This window comes from Salmo salar, chromosome 22 (genome assembly GCF_965601325.2).
Source record: "Salmo salar chromosome 22, fSalSal1, whole genome shotgun sequence".
Lineage (NCBI taxonomy): Eukaryota > Metazoa > Chordata > Actinopteri > Salmoniformes > Salmonidae > Salmo > Salmo salar.
The window spans coordinates 32,737,623-32,759,961 of NC_138312.1; the positions used below are offsets into that span (position 1 = coordinate 32,737,623).

The 22,339-nt window shown below is 41.5% G+C and overlaps 1 protein-coding gene across 1 annotated transcript in view; it reads left to right on the forward strand.

Moving 5' to 3' along the window:
* The window catches only part of LOC106583186 (metabotropic glutamate receptor 2), a 96,996-nt gene that overhangs the window by 60,869 nt on the left and 13,788 nt on the right, over positions 1–22,339 (forward strand). The window contains exons 3-4 of the mRNA XM_014167087.3: positions 4,559–5,399; positions 11,083–12,146. Of these exons, the coding sequence (XP_014022562.2) occupies positions 4,559–5,399; positions 11,083–12,146 (1,905 nt within the window). The remainder of the gene's footprint in view (positions 1–4,558; positions 5,400–11,082; positions 12,147–22,339) is intronic.

The following is a 22,339-nucleotide window of genomic DNA, read 5'->3' on the forward strand; positions in this document are numbered from 1 at the left end:
TATGACATTCTGAGGTTTAGAGTCTAGACCCTATCCATGGATAATTTTTGTTGTTTTTTTACCTTTATTTAACTAGGCAAGTCAGTTTAGAACAAATTCTTATTTTCAATGACGGCCTAGCAACAGTGGGTTAACTGCCTTGTTCAGGGGCAGAACAACAGATTTGTACCTTGTCAGCTCAGGGATTTGAACTTGCAACCTTTCAGTTAGCTAGCCCAACACTCTATAACCACTAGACTACGCTGCCGCCCAGATCATCAACTAGATTCAGTCGCAGGCCGATTTTCTCTTGAGTGGATGGTCAGGGGGCTGGGACATAATAATAAATAGATTGCAAATTGACCACAAGAAGCCCAAACAGATATACCATTTGACTAAAATGGTACATTTGTATACAATCACATATAGTCCCTTCAGAAAGTATTCAGACCCCTTGACTTTTTCCAAATGTTGTTACGTTACAGCCTTATTCTAAAATTGATTAAATTCACATTTTTCCTCATCAATCTACACACAATACACTATAATGACAAAATGAAAACAGGATTTTAGAAATTTTGTCAAATTTATAGAATAAAAAAAATGAAATGCCTTATTTACATACGTGTTCAGACATTTTGCTATGAGAGTCGAAATTGAGCTCAGGTGCATCCTGTTTCCATTAATTATTCTTGAGATGTTTCTACAACTTGATTGGAGTCCACCTGTGGTAAATTCAATTGATTGGACATGATTTGGAAAGGCACACACCTGTTTATATAAGGTCCCACAGTTGACAGTGCTTGTCAGAGCAAAAACTAAGCCATGAGTTTGAAGGAATTGACCATAGAGCTCCGAGATAGGATTGTGTCGAAGCACAGCTCTGGGGAAGGGTACCAAAACATTTCTGCAGCTTTGAAGGTCCCCAAGAACCATCATTCTTAAATGTAAGAAGTTTGTAACCACAAAGACTTTTCCGAGAGCTGGCCACCTGGCCAAACTGAGCAATCGGGGGAAAAGGGCCTTGGTCAGGGAGGTGACCAAGAACCTGATGGTCACTCTGACAGAGCTCCACAGTTCCTCTGTGGAGATGGGAGAACCTTCCAGAAGGTCCAGAAGGCCACTCCTCAGTAAACGGCACATGACAGCGCACTTGGAGTTTGACAAAAGTCACCTAAAGACTATCAGACCATGATAAATAAGATTCTTTGGTCTGATGAAACCAAGATTGAATTATTTGGCCTGAATGCCAAGCATCATGTCTGGAGGAAATCTGGCACCATCCATACGGTGAAGCAATGGTGGTGGCAGCATCATGCTGTGGTGAAGTTTTTCAGCGTCAGGGACTGGGAGACTAGTCAGGATCGAGGGAAAGATGAATGGAGCAATGTACAGAGAGATCCTTGATGAAAACCTGCTACAGAGCGCTCAGGACCTCAGACTGGAGCGAATGTATACCTTCCAACAGGACAGCGACCCTAAGCACACAGCCAAGACAACGCAGGAGTGGCTTCGGGAGAAGTCTCTGAATGTCCTTGAGTGGCCCAGCCAGAGCCCGGACTTGAACCCGATCAAACATCTCTAGAGAGACCTGAAAATAGCTGTGCAGCGACAGTCCCCATCCAACCTAAGGATCTGCAGAGAAGAATGGGAGAAACTCCCCAAATACAGGTGTGCCAAGCTTGTAGCATAATACCCAAGAAGACTCGAGGCTGTAATCGCTGCCAACGGTGCTTCAAGAAAGTACTGAGTAAAGGGTCTGAATACTTATGTAAATGTGTTATTTCCAGTGTATTTTTTACAAAGTTCTGAAAACCTGATTTTGTTATGTCATTATGGGGTATTGTGTGTAGATTGATGAGGACAAAAAAATATTTTATACATTTTAGGATAGGCCTGTAACGTAACAAAATGTGGAAGAAGTCAAGGGGCCTTAATACTTTCCGAATGCACTGTATGTCTCTATTATTTTTGGGAATGCTTCGGAACAGATTTCACAATTTAGAGTCACTTGGAGCTGATTTACTGGTGTTTTTACAGTCTTATGTCATAATTATTTTAACCGGGGGGGATTAACAGTCATCCAGGCACATCACATCAGATTTTTCCTGACTTCTCCCAATGTTTGGCTTCATTTTCAGTCACACATTTTTTTTTACAAGCGAAATCATTTAATATTTTATTAATATGATGGACAGAATGAATTAGATATCTCATAGAGGTATTGGTCAAATTATGTTCTATACATGACCATACATATATTCTTTTTTTTAATGGCCCAGTGTGGTCAAAAAAACAGATTTTCTTGTTTTATATATATTTCCACACTATGAGGTTGGAATAATACTGTGAAATTGTGAAAATAATGATAATGCCTTTTTAGTGTAAGAGCTGTTTCAAAAGACCGCCTGAAATTTCAGCCTGTTTTGGTGGGATGGAATTTGTTCTGCTTGGTGACATCACCAGACGGTAAATTAGTTACTCGATTAATAAGGAGAGTTCAAAACCGCTCTGCCAAACACAGCTAGTTTTTAGTTTTCCCTTCCCAACTCAGACCACTCCTGGACAGTTCTAGAAAAAGAAATTCTGGAGAAATTGCTCCTTGCTAAGAAGCTATTTTTGTTTATTTTTGACCATTTTAATTGGAAACAATCACAGTAAGGTACTTCATAGTTACCCAGAAATTATTTGATATTGAGATAAAAATGGCTGCATTGGATTAAAGAAATGGTTTATTGGAATTCAGGATGTTGTGCTGTGAGAGTGGGGCTGTGAGACCCTGAATTAAAGGAGAATAAATGTGGTGTGGCATCCTTTGGAGTGATCAGGCCAGTCTCTCCTTAGTCTTCCAGAGAAATGCCTCAAGCTAAAGTCAGTGAGCAGCTTCTACTGCACCACGTCATTGGTCACTGACAAAACCCATTGCAGACAGGGAAAAATACAACATTTCAGGCTTTTTTGATTCTATGATGTATTCTCACCCCCTCTGTCTGTCTTTCTATGTGTATTTCTTGATAGTGAAATGGAATCTATAAATAATTTAAATCGGGGATGGGCAAATGGTGGCCATTTTTTAAGCCCACGCATCGCAGTCGGAACTCAGTTGGGGTCTCAACTTACTGTTGAGAGATAGAATAACAGAATACACAAGGTGTAATTTCTAAATGTTGTTGTGTATAAGCAGTTTTTCTCTTGTTATGTCAGTCACTAACCACATTTCCATCCAAAGTTTTTATGTGAGAAGTCATACCATATCAACAAACATTATGACAGCTGTGATGGAAACAGGAAGTTTCAGTCCAAATTTATAAAATCCGACAGATCATTTATTCGTTCCACATGGTGGGATCTTTTTGTGTCGGCAAAACTAATTCTGCGAGAAATGGCGGTGGAAACGGTTTTATGTGCGAATATTTATATAATAACACGATGACATGACATTTGGAAAGTTTACCGACAAATTAGCTGTTTCCATCAGGCCTTTCGTGAAATGTTTTATCCAACGTACTTTACGCAACATTTTTGTTTCATAGAAACCTGGTTAGAAACTCAATTAGCTCATGTCAGCAAAAACATTTTAGATGGGTCAATTAGTCTAGCCAGCTATGTAAACTTGTAGTAATCATGGTCGAATTACCGACTGGGAGGTCCATATTCATTCTGTTAGTCACTCTCACTCACACATCATTTTAAAAACTGCAAACATTTCTATCCCCCCTATGGCAAAATGTGTAGGATTGTATGAAATTAGTTTAAAAAATATATTCTCCACCCCTGTGGCAAATTGTGTAGAATTGCAGCAAACTTACTTTGAAACTGCAACATTTTCTCTATGCCCCATGGCAAAATATGTAGAATTTGGGGGAAATTAGCCTTAAAATGTTTTTCTTGCAAGCCAATGAATCATCAGATATTGCATGGTTTTATTAGTGGACGTTGTCGACAGTGTGGTAGATCAGATATGACAGATCTGGGTTGTAGTCTATGTGGGCATCCCTGGAGTCCGTGGCAAGCCCAGGATGTTGTCAGACAATCAGCAGAAAGGAGAGTTGTGAAACACACTGCTGGGACCTCAGAGAGCGATGAGAGGCTGCAGATTGAAGTGAGACTGATTGTCCCTTTAGGCCAAACTGTTAGTGAGATTACTGTATTCTGTATCTGATGTAGATCATTTCACCACTTGAGTTATAAAGAAATGACCCACAAGCAATATCTGTTTTGATTTAATAAAATATCAGAACTCCCAATAATTCATTCAGTGAATTGTTTTACATGTATAACAGTTATAAGTACTATACTTTACCAGTACTATTACTAGGGTATAATGTAAAGACTTAGCACTATTCCATCTGGATCTCTGAAGCGTTACAGATTGCATGAAATGTAAAGGTAATTTCCGATTGAGACGAAATATGCAGTGGTCACCTTGAACGCAGTCTTCGCTAACACGGGACCATTGCCTTTCAATTTAAATCAAGCAGTAACGCTTAACTTCCGCATTACAGATCGAACAAAGCCCCTACAGTATTGTTTAAATCTTGATCATGCTCTCATAGTACCTATCTCTCTTTCTCTCCAGGTGGCCAACCTCCTTCGTCTCTTCCAGATCCCTCAGATCAGCTACGCCTCCACCAGCGCCAAGCTCAGTGACAAGAGCCGCTATGACTACTTTGCCCGCACGGTGCCCCCTGACTTCTATCAGGCCAAGGCCATGGCAGAGATCCTGCGCTTCTTCAACTGGACCTATGTGTCAACCGTAGCATCGGAGGGCGACTACGGCGAGACGGGCATCGACGCCTTCCAGCAGGAGGCCCGCGCCCGCCAGATCTGTATCGCCACCTCAGCCAAGGTCAGCCGCTCGATGAACCGCTACAGCTATGACCAGGTGATCCATTCGCTGCGGCAGAAGTCCAATGCCAAAGTGGTCATTCTCTTCACACGCAGCGAGGACGCCCGGGAGCTGCTGGTTGCAGCCAACCGATTGAACGCGTCCTTCACCTGGGTGGCCAGCGATGGCTGGGGGGCGCAGGAGATCGTGGTGAGGGGCAGCGAGGCTGTGGCGGACGGGGCCTTCACCATCGAGCTGGCCTCCTACCCCATCCCCCAGTTTGCTGAGTACTTCACGGGCCTGAATCCCTACAACAACACACGTAACCCCTGGTTCAGGGAGTTCTGGGAGAATAGATTCCAATGTAGCCTCCATGACCTGGGCTGTGGGAAGCACTCTCTGCGGGATGGCCTGTTTGAGCAGGAGTCCAAGATCATGTTTGTGGTGAACGCTGTCTATGCCATGGCACATGCCCTGCATAACATGAGGCAGTCGCTGTGCCCCAACTCCACCACCAAGATCTGTGACGCTCTGAAGCCAGGCAACGGCAAGAGGTTCTACAGGGAGTATATCCTGAAGACCAAGTTTGACGGTGAGTTTGAAGATTGATGAGTATGGCTACATCACTATACATTATGTAACAGATGTGATCGTTAACATGTTGACCAAACCGGACGTGCGGGTGCTCCTGCGTGCGCATGTTGATTTTGTACCGCCACACCAGACACGATCAGGACACGCAGGTTGAAATATCAAAACAAACTATGAACAAATTAAATTAATTTGTGGACAGGTCAAAAAGCATTAAACATTTATGGCAATTTAGCTAGCTAGCTTGCTGTTGCTAGCTAATTTGTCCCGGGATATAAACATTGGGTTGTTATTTTACCTGAAATGCACAAGGTCCTCTTCTCCGACAATTAATCCACAGAATAAACAGTAAACTGAATTCCTTTCGTCATCTCTCCTCCTTCCTCAGGCCTCTTTTTTACTTCTTTGGACTTTATATGGCGGTTGGCAACCAACTTTACAGTGCATTACTACAACCGACTGGAGTGTGGACATCAGTTCATCTTTCAATCACCCACATGGGTATATGCTCATAAACACCAATGAGGAGATGGGAGAGGCCGGACTTGCAGGAATGCCAGCCAATGGTCCCAGTTGATCTGATGTTTACTCTCTGACAATAGACACAAAGAAAACACACTAGATGTGCAGGACAGAAGTCTGTTGATGGCTGTAGATTTGTCTACAACATGGAAAAAACTGTGTATTAGCAGGGGCTAATGTGACCATTATATTTCAGGCATGCTAACTATCTCACTTGTACAGCAATCATACATACAAAAGCACATCACAGGAAGCCCCCAATATCTAACAGCTACCATACACATATATACACATATATATATATATATATATACACTGCTCAAAAAAATAAAGGGAACACTTAAACAACATAATGTAACTCCAAGTCAATCACACTTCTGTAAAATCAAACTGTCCACTTAGGAAGCAACACTGATTGACAATAAATTTCACATGCTGTTGTGCAAATGGAATAGACAACAGGTGGAAATTATAGGCAATTAGCAAGACACCCACAATAAAGGAGTGGTTCTGCAGGTGGGGACCACAGGCCACTTCTCAGTTCCTATGCTTCCTGGCTAATGTTTTGGTCACTTTTGAATGCTGGCGGTGCTTTCACTCTAGTGGTAGCATGAGACGGAGTCTACAACCCACACAAGTGGCTCAGGTAGTGCAGCTCATCCAGGATGGCACATCAATGCGAGCTGTGGCAAGAAGGTTTGCTGTGTCTGTCAGCGTAGTGTCCAGAGCATGGAGGCGCTACCAAGAGACAGGCCAGTACATCAGGAGATGTGGAGGAGGCCGTAGGAGGGCAACAACCCAGCAGCAGGACCGCTACCTCTGCCTTTGTGCAAGGAGGAGCAGGAGAAGCACTGCCAGAGCCCTGCAAAATGACCTCCAGCAGGCCACAAATGTGCATGTGTCTGCTCAAACGGTCAGAAACAGACTCCATAAGGGTGGTATGAGGGCCCGACATCCACAGGTGGGGGTTGTGCTTACAGCCCAACACAGTGCAGGACGTTTGGCATTTGCCAGAGAACACCAAGATTGGCAAATTCGCCACTGGCGCCCTGTGCTCTTCACAGATGAAAGCAGGTTCACACTGAGCACATGTGACAGACGTGACAGAGTCTGGAGACGCCGTGGAGAACGTTCTGCTGCCTGCAACATCCTCCAGCATGACCGGTTTGGCGGTGGGTCAGTCATGGTGTGGGGTGGGGTGGCATTTCTTTGGGGGGCCGCACAGCCCTCCATTTGCTCGCCAGAGGTAGCCTGACTGCCATTAGGTACCGAGATGAGATACTCAGACCCCTTGTGAGACCATATGCTGGTGCGGTTGGCCCTGGGTTCCTCCTAATGCAAGACAATGCTAGACCTCATGTGGCTGGAGTGTGTCAGCAGTTCCTGCAAGAGGAAGGCATTGATGCTATAGACTGGCCTGCCCGTTCCCCAGACCTGAATCCAATTGAGCACATCTGGGACATCATGTCTTGCTCCATCCACCAACGCCACGTTGCACCACAGACTGTCCAGGAGTTGGCGGATGCTTTACTCCAGGTCTGGGAGGAGATCCCTCAGGAGACCATTCGCCACCTCATCAGGAGCATGCCCAGGCATTGTAGGGAGGTCATACACACTACTGAGCCTCATTTTGACTTGTTTTAAGGACATTACATCAAAGTTGGATCAGCCTGTAGTGTGGTTTTCCACTTTAATTTTGAGTGTGAATCCAAATCCAGACCTCCATGGGTTGATAAATTAGATTTCCATTGATTATTTTTGTGTGATTTTGTCAGCACATTCAACTATGTAAAGAAAAAAGTATTTAATAAGATTATTTATTTAGTTCAGATCTAGGATGTGTTGTTTAAGTGTTCCCTTTATTTTTTTGAGCAGTATATATACACAGTACCAGTCAAAAGTTGTAAACACCTATTCATTCAAGGGTTTTTCTTTCTTTTTTACTATTTTCTACATTGTAGAATAATAGTGAAGACATCAAAACTGCGAAATAACACATGGAATCATGTAGTAACCAAAAAAGTATTAAACAAATCTAAATATATTTAGATTTGAGGTTCTTCAAAGTAGCCACCCTTTGCATTCCAGGTGAAGCTGGTGAGAGAATGTCAAGAGTGTGCAAATCTGTCGTCAAGGCAAAGGGTATTTTCATTTGTTTAACACTCATGAGACATTTTCATCATAGCGCTTGATGGTTTTTGTGACTGCACTTCAGGAAACTTTCAAAGTTCTTGACATTTTCCGGAATGAGTGACCTTCATGTCTTAAAGCAATGATGGACTGTTGTTTATCTTTGCTTATTTGAGCTGTTCTTGCCATAATATGGACTTGGTCTTTTACCAAATATATTCTGTGTACCACCACTACCTTATCACAACACAACTGATTGGCTCAAATGCATTAAGAAGGAATGAAATTCCACAAATTAACTTCTGTCACAAAAAGTGCCGTGTTGAATTGACCAAACTGCAGCGGGTATGTGGATACTCATTCTTTTAATGAAAAAAACACAACGCATCCACAGGAAAAACCAAACAATAAACGATACTCACGACCAAACAGTGTGGCAGGCTAAACAAGCAGTGCTCACAAACAATTACCCACAAACACACCCTACTAATATAGGACTCCCAATCAAAGGCAACTCAACACACCTGCCTTCAATTGGGAGTCCAATCCCAATTAACTCTACATAGAAAACAAACCTAGAACCTATACCCACAACTAACTAACTAAACCTAGAAATACATAAACACAGAGCAGTGCCCAAAACCCCCGGAATACATAAATAAAACAACCTACTACCTACACCACCACCCCAAACCATATAAAACAAATACCCTCTGCCACATCCTGACCAAACTCCAACAACAAATAACCCTTAACTGGTCAGGACGTGACGACTTCGAACAAGGCACACCTGTTAATTGAAATTCATTCCAGGTGACTACCTCATGAAGCTGATTGAGAGAATGCCAAGAGTGTGCAAAGCTGTCATCAAGGCAAAGGGTGGCTACTTTGAAGAATCTCAAATATATTTTGATTTGTTTAACACCTTTTTGGTAACTAAATGATTCCATATGTGTTATTTCATAGTTGTGATGTCTTCACTATTATTCTACAATGTAGGAAATAGTAAAAATAAAGAAAAACCCTTGAATGAGTAGGTATGTCCAAACTTTTGACTGGTACTGTATAGGAAATGTACAAAGCGACCTCTGACACATTGTAAATATAATGCACTATTTCAGAACGTGACCTACCACTTGGATAGAATTATTGGACTTGGAAGAATTGACATCCGCAATTTTCCCCTATCTGCAAGCATGACCAGTGGCATAACACCTTGTTGATATGTAAATTCAACCAACCAGTAGGAATACATAAACATTGAATACATATTTCTGCAGTGACAGAATCACTGTTAGATGTATACAGAGAAATTTGATTTTCTAAAACCTCAGAAATGGCTATATCCTAAGAAGTGATTTTCCATTAGATTATTGCCAGAGAACAAATAGACCATATTCAACTGTATTTCTTTGTATTTGATTTTTGGTTGATGACTAAAGTCTCTTTCATCTTTATCATTTTGTCTCTTATTAGCCTCTCGACACATAATGTTGAAAATGAACTACACTGCATGATATACTGCAATCATAATCTACCCATGAGTGCCCTACTTGCTGAAAGATTTGATTCCATAAATTTAGATCCATTGTATCAATTCCTACCATCCTACAGTACGTGGGAACAGTCCAGGACTAATTATAATTGTTTTTATATTGCTGCTGAAGATAAGAGCTTGTAATGATTCAATTTGCAAAGAGGAAACATCAATTTCCAGCCTCACACGCTGAGGCTCATTTTGCCATGCATCTCATCTGCCTGGAGTGTGTGGAGTGACTTGGCCTACAGCCTGAATATTACATATAGGAATCACATAAACTCCCTCATCAGGGAACGACACTTTCAGTCAGGTGGTGACCAGAGATAGTCAGTGTAACAGATAATTTATGTAAAACCCTATAGCAGCAACACATCTGTACAACACAGATAACAACAACCCCACCAAGCCAAATGCTCTAACTACTAAACCCTTGACTGAGTAGTTGTGTCTCCAAGTCTTATGGTAGGGATGCAGTAAAAGGTGGGAATATTTCCAATCATGAGTGACGGTGGGGGTGGGGGGGTTCAAAGTCCATGAGGGTTGCTTTAGCCAAGCTAACCATCTCAGCCGTCCATGGATTGTAGATGGATCCCCAGGGGAGCTTGCTGTCAGAAGACATCAGATTGGATTACAAGACTAGAATTGCCTGAAGTGTATGGAAATCTTTGGGGAAATGGCAGTACAGCAGGGTCACAATTACCCTTCATCCATTACAAAGCCCCATTTCCTCTAGTTCAAAAGAGACTAGATGATTCTCTATGGAGAATAATGGGACTATTCAGCTGAGAATGGTTCTAAAAATCTCTAAACATCTCAACGGTCCAGGTGCAATTCTGTCATTTTGCTCTGTTTACTTTCTAGCTATGAATACATTGGTATTTCTATCCATGTCTTGCAAATTGTTATACCATAGTTAGACGTCAAGAATGTATTATTCCATAGTTAGACATTATGAATGGATTGATGTTAAGATAAATGTTCAATCTTTTTGACATGGTACCAACTGATTGTATAGTAACTGTCAATTCCATGGTGTTGAATGAATCTGGTCTATACCCATAGTTGTTGGCACCTGAATAGTAAAAAAAAATAACTATTAAACCTCTCTCTGAGGTTCTCATTTGAGTGCAATAAGCCTGTGTCAAAGAAAACAGACTCAACCTTCTGACTTCAGTTATGTAAATGCTGGGTTTGCACCTGTGTCCCTGATGCATCAGCTACTGTTTAATCCCATGTGAAAGGAATGGAATGTCAGAGGGGAATACAGAGAGGTGAAGTGATGAAGCAGATACAAGCTCATTCAATCAAAACATGTTGACTCCAAGACCCTGGATTCATTGTATACATTGTACACAATTCAAAATACGAATCTGAGTGAGTCAGAGTTCAGAGGGTGAATGATATATTGTATTGTCAAGGATAGACATACATTTGTTTATTTCACTTTCAACCATCATAACATGACCATGGTCTTCTCTTTCTCACCCTGCAGCTCCATTCCGTCCAGCAGACACAGAGAACATGGTGAGGTTCGATATCTTTGGAGACAGCTTAGGCCGCTACAACATCTTTCACTACCACAAAGAGGACGGACGCTACGTCTACCGTAAGGTGGGCTACTGGGCCCAGAATCTGACCCTTAACACCAGCCAGATCGCCTGGGAAGGCCATGCCGCACCCACCTCCCAATGCAGCGACCCCTGCAGGAAGAACGAGGTGAAGAGCATGCAGCCTGGAGATGTGTGCTGCTGGATCTGCATCCCCTGCCAGCCTTACCAGTACTTGAAGGACGAGTTCACCTGCGCCGACTGCAAGTTTAGCGAATGGCCCCTGGCCAACCTGACAGGCTGCTACAACCTACCAGAGGAGTACATCCGCTGGGAGGACGCCTGGGCTATTGGCCCTGTTACCATCTCCTGCCTGGGCATGATGTGTACACTCTTCATCATCGGCCTCTTTCTCAAGCACAACGACACCCCTGTGGTGAAGGCCAGCGGGAGGGAGCTGTCCTACATCCTCCTGCTGGGTGTTCTGATGTGCTACAGCATGACCTTCATCTATATCTCCAAGCCCTCCATGGCTGTGTGTACCCTACGTCGACTAGGCCTTGGCACCTCCTTCGCTGTGTGCTACTCTGCGCTTCTCACCAAGACCAACCGCATCGCACGCATCTTCAGCGGGGTGAAGGACGGAGCCCAGCGGCCGAGGTTCATCAGCCCTGCCTCGCAGGTGGCCATCTGCGGGGGTCTGATCTCCTGCCAGCTGGTGGTGGTGGTGGTCTGGCTCCTGGTGGAGGCCCCGGGGGTCAGGAAGGAAGTAAACCCCGAGAGGAGGGACATAGTCACCCTCAAGTGCAACAGCAAGGACTCCAGTATGCTCATGTCCCTCAGCTACAACTGCATCCTCATCATCCTCTGCACTGTCTACGCCTTTAAGACCAGGAAGTGCCCCGAGAACTTCAACGAGGCCAAGTTCATTGGGTTCACCATGTACACCACCTGTATCATCTGGCTGGCCTTCCAGCCCATCTTCTATGTCACGGCCAGCGACTACAGGGTGAGTTATCAAATCACATAGACTTTGATATTCTGGTGTAAATAATAAGCAGACATCCTATGCCTGATGCCGGTTGCCTGATTTTGTAAACAAAGTCACATGTTTTTGCTGTTTTTGAGTTTCACAGTACATCACTACTTTTACAAAAATGAACAACACAACCTCAACACACTGCCTAACATACAGTGTATATCTACAGTACTTTACAAACTAAGGTTGAAGACACATGAAACTAATCCCTTGGTTGTTATTTCTACTTGTGTATTTCCTGTGTCCTTAAAGTCGTAAGTCAGGGGACGTGAGTTTGGCTCATTGAATTTTTTCTAAACAGATAACAAATCCCTTTGATTGCTTGTCTTTAACTCTGATAAAAGAAGCAGATCTCTTTTCATGTGACTGAGAAATCTGTTCCAGAGGAGAACAAAGGCTCAGAGGAGATCCTATCCCGGCAAAATGACGCGTTTAAATAGGTGGGATGGATTTATACTGAAAAAACACTTGACAATGGCTACTTAATGACAATTAACATAGAGCAAACCTCATTGTGTTATGATCATTTCATTTCCACATTACCATACCTACCATAAAACTTCAATTAAACGCAGTCTCAAATAGCCACCTGTCCCTTTTATTACATTTCAGCAAGTAAACGCCTGTTTCAAATAGTCACGGGGTCTAAATTAATTGTTCACGAGGTTACCATGAACACCGCTATGATATTCCCACGGTCATGTGCATAAAAAAAAAAATCCTAGCAATGGCGCCACCAAAAAGACAACACAACATCAAATAATGCTCTCCATGGTGCTGAAGCATGAAATTGGGGGGTGTATGACAGGCAGCCTAGTCTTTGCAAGTCTGATCAGCGATGGATTTGTTAATATTATGTTTATACTGGTCATACCGGTCACAACAGTGTGGTAGTCTTTTCAACATTTTTTAGAGCAAAATGCTGTGTGCATTAAAGGGATACTTCGGGATTTTGGCAATGAAGTTTATGTCTCTGCTTGCAGTTTGAAGGAAGTTGATAAGTAGCGTTAGTGCAATGACTGGAAGTCTATGGTAACACCAAGCATGCTAGTTCCAGTCATTGCGCTAACGCTAGTTAGCGATAGCATGCGAAACTACCTCTAACTTCCTTCATACTAGACGCAGAGACATAACAATACTACCCTCATTGCCAAAATCCTGATGTATCACTTTAAGGAAATAGACACCAACCTCAAAGATAAGCCTGTCTCCAATAAGCGCTGGTTGTGTTCAATGATTTAAGCAGATAAATGCTATAAATAGAAGTTTCACGGTATTTATTAAAGATTGGTCAATGGATTTAGTAATGCATTACTAAAGTAATGCTCAAAGTAATGCTCTCCAACATTATGTGCGTACAGTATGTGTATACTGTACACAAGCTTGTATGTGGAGTGTGTACAGCAGAGCCTACCATAGCAAAAAGCATAACAGCTGGGTCATTCTATCAATAAAGGGCCTTTAGGGTATGGTAATTTGTTTTGCTTTTTAAAAAAGATTTTTTAATATTCTGTCATAAAGAGCACATGTAAAAAATACAAAAACATGTTTTCCCATTCCAAGAGTAAAAAAAATAAATATATATATATATATAGTAAATGCCAATGAAGTGCACATTAAAGTAGAAGGGTTGACAGTAACAGGATTGACAATTTCATCTTAAATCCCTTTGCGACAGTGGGAATAGAGTGGTGAGGAGGAGGAGTCATTCATTTTCTGGATTCAGGTTCACTCAAACATAATTTTAAGCTTTGTTTTACTATTGACAGTTACAGCTGATTTTGGGATTGTATATCGATTCGCTCTACTTAATTATTTGTCATCTGATGTATTAGTTTCAGTCTCTGAATTGTTTAATCAAAATGTTTTTCCCGCCAGATCCTGATATTAGGGCATAAAAATGAACATTTCTGTCCTGAATTAGCCTAGTGCTCATGTGCGCCCAGCTATATCCTGTCCCACTCTTGTTTGTCCTGGCTAAACAAACTGGCTAGCTGAACTATGCTAGTTTTCGTCCACATTGCCAAACTTAATGGATACTGCATCCTCAACTTCAAAACTCCTTTGCTAGTTAGTTATAAAATCATGTAACTAAGAAATTCTCTGGAAATGAAACGTTTTTTTTTTTAATAGTCATGACTGGTTCGAGCTACAGTACAGTACCTGTTGTGTCGTAAGATATCATTGCTACTTAACGAAGATCCAAGTTCAGTTTTTACATCCACCGTGTTTAAACATCCACTGTCGTCATTGGCGTAGGGTTAGCTGGATGTTTCTGACTGGTCTTGGAACTGTGACAACGGGCAGCCTCTCCCCACTTGATTCGATGGGATATGTAGAAATTTTGCCAACACAGCCAGATATGTACACAGTCTTGTACCCTTAAACTGTTTTAAACTTACTATCGTATTTGTTGATTAAATCTGACTATATTAGTATAATGAGTAATCCAAGAATGTCACAAGTTAATTGACATGAGAAAACTTGAGAAAATAGCAACTCTACAGAGCGCCAATTGCTTCAATGAATGGCTAAATTACTTCTGGACACGAAGGGTCCGCAGAGCTCCTCCTCACCACTATATGGAAGTTTGTTTTGTGCAAGACGGAGGGGCAAATGAATGCAAGCTTCACATTTTTTTATTGTTAAACACTAGAAAATGGCCAAAAAGAGTAGAAGCAGCTCACCTGCTTTTACACTATGATTTGACTATTATATCTTCAATGTTTTTATTGAAAAAATAAATGAAAAAGGAATAGTATGACCATATTAAAATGAGTGTTCAGTTCACGTAACAAGGTTGACCTTAAAATAAGGGACAGACGTAAATTATTCACTAATCGCATGAAATAAATAAGAATCTGCATAATAAATAAGAATCTGCATTGTTGGGAAGGGCCCGTAAGTAATGATTTCACTGTTAGTCTACACCTGATGTTAACAAAGCATGTGACAAATACAATTTTATTTGAATTTTAAGAAATTACTTTCTCAAAGCAACAAAATAACTAAGACTTTACAATGATGGTGAAAACCATGTGGTTCATATTATTGGGCAAAGGCTTTTAACTCCTGGAACGACCCAGATAGAAAAATATTTGTGACCAAGTGACTGTTGAGTCCTGAACCTAGAGATCTGATGACATAGAGTTTCAGAGAGGTACTGAGCTCTGTGGTATTTTGTACCCTCTGGGATACCTGTGTGGACTGGGGGGGGGGGGACAGGGGGGGGGGGGGGGACAGAGGGAGGTCCCCTGGTACACCTACCTCTGCAGACACAGATGGACAGGCTGGAAAGCATGAGGTTTGGATGGGGGACAGAATGTAGCTGTGTGTCCCCGTGCGGAGTAGAGTGTGAAAGATCAGGACGTTGAGTCCCAGCTGTGTCCCGTGCGCTGGGATTACTGTGCGTCTCCCAGGGCTTCAAAGGACCCTACCTCATGGCCCCTAGGCAGGAGGGGGAGGGGAGAGAAGGGGGCACGGACAGAACAGATCAACACAGCTCTAATCTGACCGCTCTGATTATCTCTGAACTGGAACAAAGACTCATGTGATTTGTGTATTGTCTTCAATGAGGGAAATATAACTGGACTGTGTTCCGTCTGCTACAATCTTACACTGAGATGGCTGTCCTCCTACCCTGTGATTTCAGAAAAGTCTGGTTGAATAATCAAACAAGAATTTGCACGTTATCCATTAAATGTTTAAGGAAACAAAATATGGTCTACTGAGGCATGAATTACAAACATGATTACCACATTAAATATTAAAGATGTCCTCCCAGAAGGGGAAAAGCAAATTAACAAGGTGATGAAACATCATTCATATCCAAAGGCAAAGAGTGCCCTTCACGCTGGGCATAGACATCAGTTCAATGTCTATTTTTGATTTACATTTGGTTGTTGTCAACTAACGTGAACTCAACGTGAAATCAACAAAAATGTGACCATGTCATTAGATTTAGGTTAAAAGTTAGGTAAAAAAAGTAAAAAATTGCCCTTTCTAAATATCAGATATACAGAATCTTTAGGTTTTATTGGTGACATTTATTTCATATATTTTATATACTCATAAACTCTAGGGGAGAATGGGTTAAGTTGAGACGTTTCTTTTTTTTACATTCAGCATCACTATGTCAAGGAAATATAGTATTCTTTCTAACAAAGAGATCTACATATATTTCAGGATGTTGTGTATCCCTGGAAAAAAATTACAGAATTAATGTAAACATAACAGTTTTGAAAACATAGCTTGTCCAAAAAAAAGTGGTTATTTCCACAACTTACCCTGGTATGGGGTAAGTTGAGTAGCGGAACAAGGCAAATTAAGCCGCCTTGGCGTAAGTGCGCGACGGTGTTCTGTGACAGTGGGTGATGGTGCTGGTAGGTCAGCAAGTTTAATTCATGGAATGGTGGTGTGGTATATTGTACATCTTAAATGTATGTCTACAGTCATGGCCAAAAGTTTTGAGAATGACACAAATATTAATTTTCACAAAGTCTGCTGCCTCAGTTTGTATGATGACAATTTGCATATACTCCAGAATGTTATGAAGAATGATCAGATGAATTGCAATTAATTGCAAAGTCCCTATTTGCCATGCAAATTAACTGAATCCCCAAAAACATTTCCACTGCATTTCAGCCCTGCCACAAAAGGACCAGCTGACATCATGTCAGTGATTCTCTCGATAGCACAGGTGTGAGTGTTGACAAGAACAAGGCAGGAGATCATTCTGTCATGCTGATTGAGTTTGAATAACAGACTGGAAGCTTCAAACGGAGCGTGGTGCTTGGAATCATTGTTCTTCCTTTGTCAATCATGGTTAACTGCAAGGAAACACGTGCCGTCATCATTGCTTTGCACAAAAAGGGCTTCACAGGCAAGGATATTGCTGCCAGTAAGATTGCACCTAAATCAACCATTTATCGGATCATCAAGAACTTCAAGGAGAGCGGTTCAATTGTTGTGAAGAAGGCTTCAGGGCGCCCAAGAAAGTCCAGCAAGCGCCAGGACCGTTTCCTAAAGTTGATTCAGCTGCGGGATCAGGGCACTATCAGTACAGACCTTGCTCAGGAATGGCATCAGGCAGGTGTGAGTGCATCTGCACGCACAGTGAGGCGAAGACTTCTGGAGGATGGCCTGGTGTCAAGAAGGGCAGCAAAGAAGCCACTTCTCTCCAGGAAAAACATCAGGGACAGACTGATATTCTGCAAAAGGTACAGGGATTGGACTGCTGAGGACTGGGGTAAAGCCATTTTCTCTGATGAATCCCCTTTCCGATTGTTTGGGGCATCTGGAAAAAAGCTTGTCCGAAGAAGACAAGGTGAGCGCTACCATCAGTCCTGTGTCATGCCAACCTGAGACCATTCATGTGTGGGGTTGCTTCTCAGCCAAGGGAGTGGGCTCACTCACAATTTTGCCTAAGAACACAGCCATGAATAAAGAATGGTACCAACACATCCTCCGAGAGCAACTTCTCCCAACCATCCAGGAACAGTTTGGTGACAAACAATGCCTTTTCCAGCATGATGGAGCACCTTGCCATACGGCAAAAGTGATAACTAAGTGGCTCGGGGAACAAAACATTGATATTTTGTGTCCATGGCCAGGAAACTCCCCAGACCTTAATCCCATAGAGAATTTGTGGTCAATCCTCAAGAGGCGGGTGGACAAACAAAACCCCACAAATTCTGACAAACTCCAAGCATTGATTATGCAAGAATGGGATGCCATCAGTCAGGATGTGGCCCAGAAGTTAATTGACAGCATGCCAGGGCGGATTGCAGAGGTCTTGAAAAAGAAGGGTCAACACTGCCAATATTGACTCTTTGCATCTTTTTCATGTAATTGACAATTAAAGCCTATGACACTTGTGAAATGCTTATAATTATACTTCAGTATTCCATAGTAACATCTGACAAAAATATCTAAAGACACTGAAGCAGCAAACTTAGTGGAAATTAATATTTGTGTCAATCTCAAAACTTTTGGCCACGACTGTACACTCTTAGAAAAAAAGGTTCCAAAAGGGTTATTTGCAGAGGGATAGGGTTCTACCAAGAACCGTTTTGATCAAGGGTTTTTTCTAAGTCAAAGGGTTGTTCCTAGAACCTTTAACACCCTAAGAACTGTTTTTAGCAGAAAGGGTTATTTGATGAGTCTTTGAAATGCGAGAAGGGTTCTACATAGAACAATATATAATATTGTCCAGCATGCTCTACTGGAGGGAGATTTTCAGAATTGTTTGTTTTACTGTAATATCTGTGTTTTTGCATGTATAGTATATTGACTGGTTGATACATTTTATGCCACACAAAGATACAGTAAATAATATACCATTTTCTAAACTAATCCAGTCTGTTAGTAATAGGATTTATTGCACCCGTTACTGAGATGTTTGTTCCAGTTTAGATGATTGAGGTAGTCTCAGTATTCAATCTGCTTTACCTTGGCATTCATTCTGAATGCAGGTTGCGGGTGATTAACAATTCTACTTTTTGGATATCCTAACTCTGGCTGGATTCCAATCAGAATTACACATCACTTTGAAAGCCAGCATAATGTGACTTGCAGGCCTGATGTGGCCTGTAATCCAGGAGATTCCTAATACCACTGTGTCACAGGAGGTTTGTGGCAAGTTAATTGGGGATTATTACGAGCCTTCCTCCCCTCAGCAGCCTCCACTGCACTGTGTTAGGATATAACTAGGCCCTCAAAGAAAGGCCTTATGATTTATGTAATGTATTGTCATAAATAATAAAATGTTAAAGACTAATAAGGCTGGTGCGTTCTACCCGTTCGTAAAGGATTCTTGGAAGAACCCTCCAAAGATAAAATGGTTCTTGGTAGAACCCTTCAGACAGTTCTAGAAAGAACATTCAGATGATAAAATGGTTCTTGGTAGAACCTCTGCAATGGCTTCTACCCAGCACCAAAAAGGGTTCCCCTATGGGGACAAACCAAAGAACCCTGTATGGTTCTACTTAGCACCTTTCTTTCTAAGAGTGTACTTTCAGATCTAGATCTTTCTGTTCAATATCACTTACCCTTCCATTTCTTGACCAGATCGCTGGGACCGGGATGTTGTATCAATGTGCTGATTCGTGGGCAGGTTCTCTGCATTTAAGGCTACTAAGCCCATAAAACTGGTCCATGAAATGTTTTATATGTTTAGCAAGCTCAGACTCCATGTCATCAGATAAGACCTTGTGTGCCTCTGCTACTCTATTATAGCCTCTCTTTCACACAGGTACATGTTTGTTTAGTTTTTTGTCAATGTACCTCTTCAGTGTCATTCAGTCATTTTTTTTCTCCCTTGCTGTTGCTCGAATGGACTTCTTCCCTTCTCTCACTTCCTTGGCTGCTCTCTCAAGGACCTCAAGAGGGGCTAGACCCTTGCTTGTTTTACGTTTTTATACATTAGGCATGATTGTGCTTTTTTTTTTTACAGAGCAACTCATTACTGTAAGTTGCTCTGGATAAGAGCGTCTGCTAAATGACTAAAATGTAAAAATTGTAGTTACTCCACAATGCAAACCTAAATGACAGAGTGAAAAGATGGAAGACTGTACAGAATAACAAATATTCCAAAACATGCATCCTGATTGCATTATGGTATTAAAGTAAAACGGCAAAATATGTGGCAAAGAAATTAACTTTATGTCCTGAATACAAAGCATTGTGTTTCGGGCAAATCCAACAAATCACATCACTGAGTACCACTCTTTAAATTTTATGGTGGTGGCTGGTGGGTATGCTTGTCATCGGCAAGGACTAGGGAGTTTTTTAGGATAAAAAAAACTGAATAGAGCTAAGCACAGGCAAAATTCTTGAGGAAAACCTGGTTCAGTCTGCTTTCCAACAGACAATGGGAGACAATTTCACCTTTCAGCAGGACAATAACGTAAAACACAAGACCAAATATACACTGAAGTTGCTTACCAAGATGACATTGAATGTTCCTGAGTGGCCTAGTTACAGTTTTGACTTAAATTACTTGAAAATCTTAAAGGTGTGCAAAGTTTTGTTTCCATACCCAACCCTACCACGAAACATCCATGTCTTCATCACTGGAAAAAATAAACTGTTGAGTTTGATATAATTTAAAAGCTTACAAATGGGGTTGTCAAACTATTTCATCATTTCGTGATTTTTTTTAATACAAATGTCATTTTTTTTTTACCTTTAACGTCAATTACCAAAAAAACACTTGAACTTAGATTGTTCTTAATATTTGCAAAATTTGTAGCTTAGACCCTATTTTACATTATCTGAGGTTTTTGTTCTGTGCCCGCTATCGGTTGAGACACAACATCCTCTTGAATACAAGGTGGGTGTCATTTCAATCATAGAAATATAATTCATAGAATGAACCTATCCCTTCAGACTACTGCAATGTATCTGGTACACCATTGAAATTGTAACTTCTCATTACTACCACAAAGATGGCTGCCGATCCACCCACCATTAAATGTCAACTTAAATGGTCATGTCTATTTTATTACCTATATTTCTATGATTTCAAAAGATTTACTATACAGGATTGACAGTATAATTAAAGTATAATTAAATTTTGAGGGTACCAATGTAGCCACTGAGACAATTTCAGGTCGGCTGAGTGCAAACTTGAAAGTTGTGAAAATTCTGTGCAACTTCCGGCACACGTTTAGTGTGAACACTGAGGCTCTACCTGCTTTAAATTCATTTTAATAGTAGTAAAATAGGCTACTGTGGCTATTTGTTTGTAATGTAGGCCTACCAGCGTGGCCTACCATCAATAGCAATGGAGAAAATGCATCCAATAACATTTTAACATGGAAATAGCTGTTGCATCACCTCCTGGTATGGTAACTGCTCGGCATCTGACCGCAAGGTGCTACAGAGGGTAAGCGGTGTCAGAGGAAAGCCCCAAAAATTGTCAAAGACTCCAGTCACCCAAGTCATAGACTGTTTTCTCTGCTGCCGCATAGCAAGCTGTACCGGAGCTCCAAGTCTAGGACCAAAAGGCTCCTTAACAACTTCTACCCCCAAGCCATAAAACTGCTGAACAATTAATCAAATGGCCACCGGATTATTTACATTGACACCCCCCCCCCCCCCCCCCCCCCCCATTTGTTTTTTTACACTGCTGCTACTCACTGTTTATTATCTGTGCATTGTACCGGTACCCCCTGTATATAGCCTTGTTATTGTTATTTTATTGTTTTACTTTTTCTTTATTACTTTAGTTTATTTGGTAAATATTTTCTTAACTCTTCTTGAATTGCACTGTTGGTTAAGGGCATGTACAGTTGAAGTCGGAAGTTTACATATACTTTGGCCAAATACATTTAAACTCAGTTTGTCACAATTCCTGACATTTAATCCTAGTAAAAATTTCCTGTCTTAGGTCAGTTAGGACCACCACTTTATTTTAAGAATGTGAAATGTCAGAATAATAGTAGAGAGAATGATTTATTTCAGCTTTTATTTATTTCATTACATTCTCAGTGGGTCAGAAGTTTACATACACTCAATTAGTATTTGGTAGCATAGACTTCAAATTGTTTAACTTGTGTCAAACGTTTCGGGTAGCCTTCCACAAGCTTCCCACAATAAGTTGGGTGAATTTTGGCCCATTCCCCCTGACAGAGCTGGTGTAACTGAGTCAGGTTTGTAGGCCTGCTTGCTCGCACACCCTTTTTCAGTTCTGCCCACACATTTTCTATGGGATTGAGGTCAGGGCTTTGTGATGGCCACTCCAGTACCTTCACTTTGTTGTCCTTAAGCCATTTTGCCACAACTTTGGAAGTATGCTTGGGGTCATTGTCCATTTGGAAGACCCATTTGCGACCAAGCTTTAACTTCCTGACTGATGTCTTGAGATGTTGATTCAATATATCCACATCATTTTCCAACCTCATGATGCCATTTATTTTCTGAAGTGCACCAGTCCCTCCTGCTGAAAAGCACCCCAACAACATGATGCTGCCACCCTCGTGCTTCACAGTTGGGATGGGGTTCTTCGGCTTGCAATCCTCCCCCTTTTCCCTCCAAACATAACAATGGTCATTAGGGCCAAACAGTTCTATTTTTGTTTCATCAGAAGAGGATATTTCTCCAAAAAGTACGATCTTTGTCCCCATGTGCAGTTGCAAACCGTAGTCTGGCTTTTTTATGGC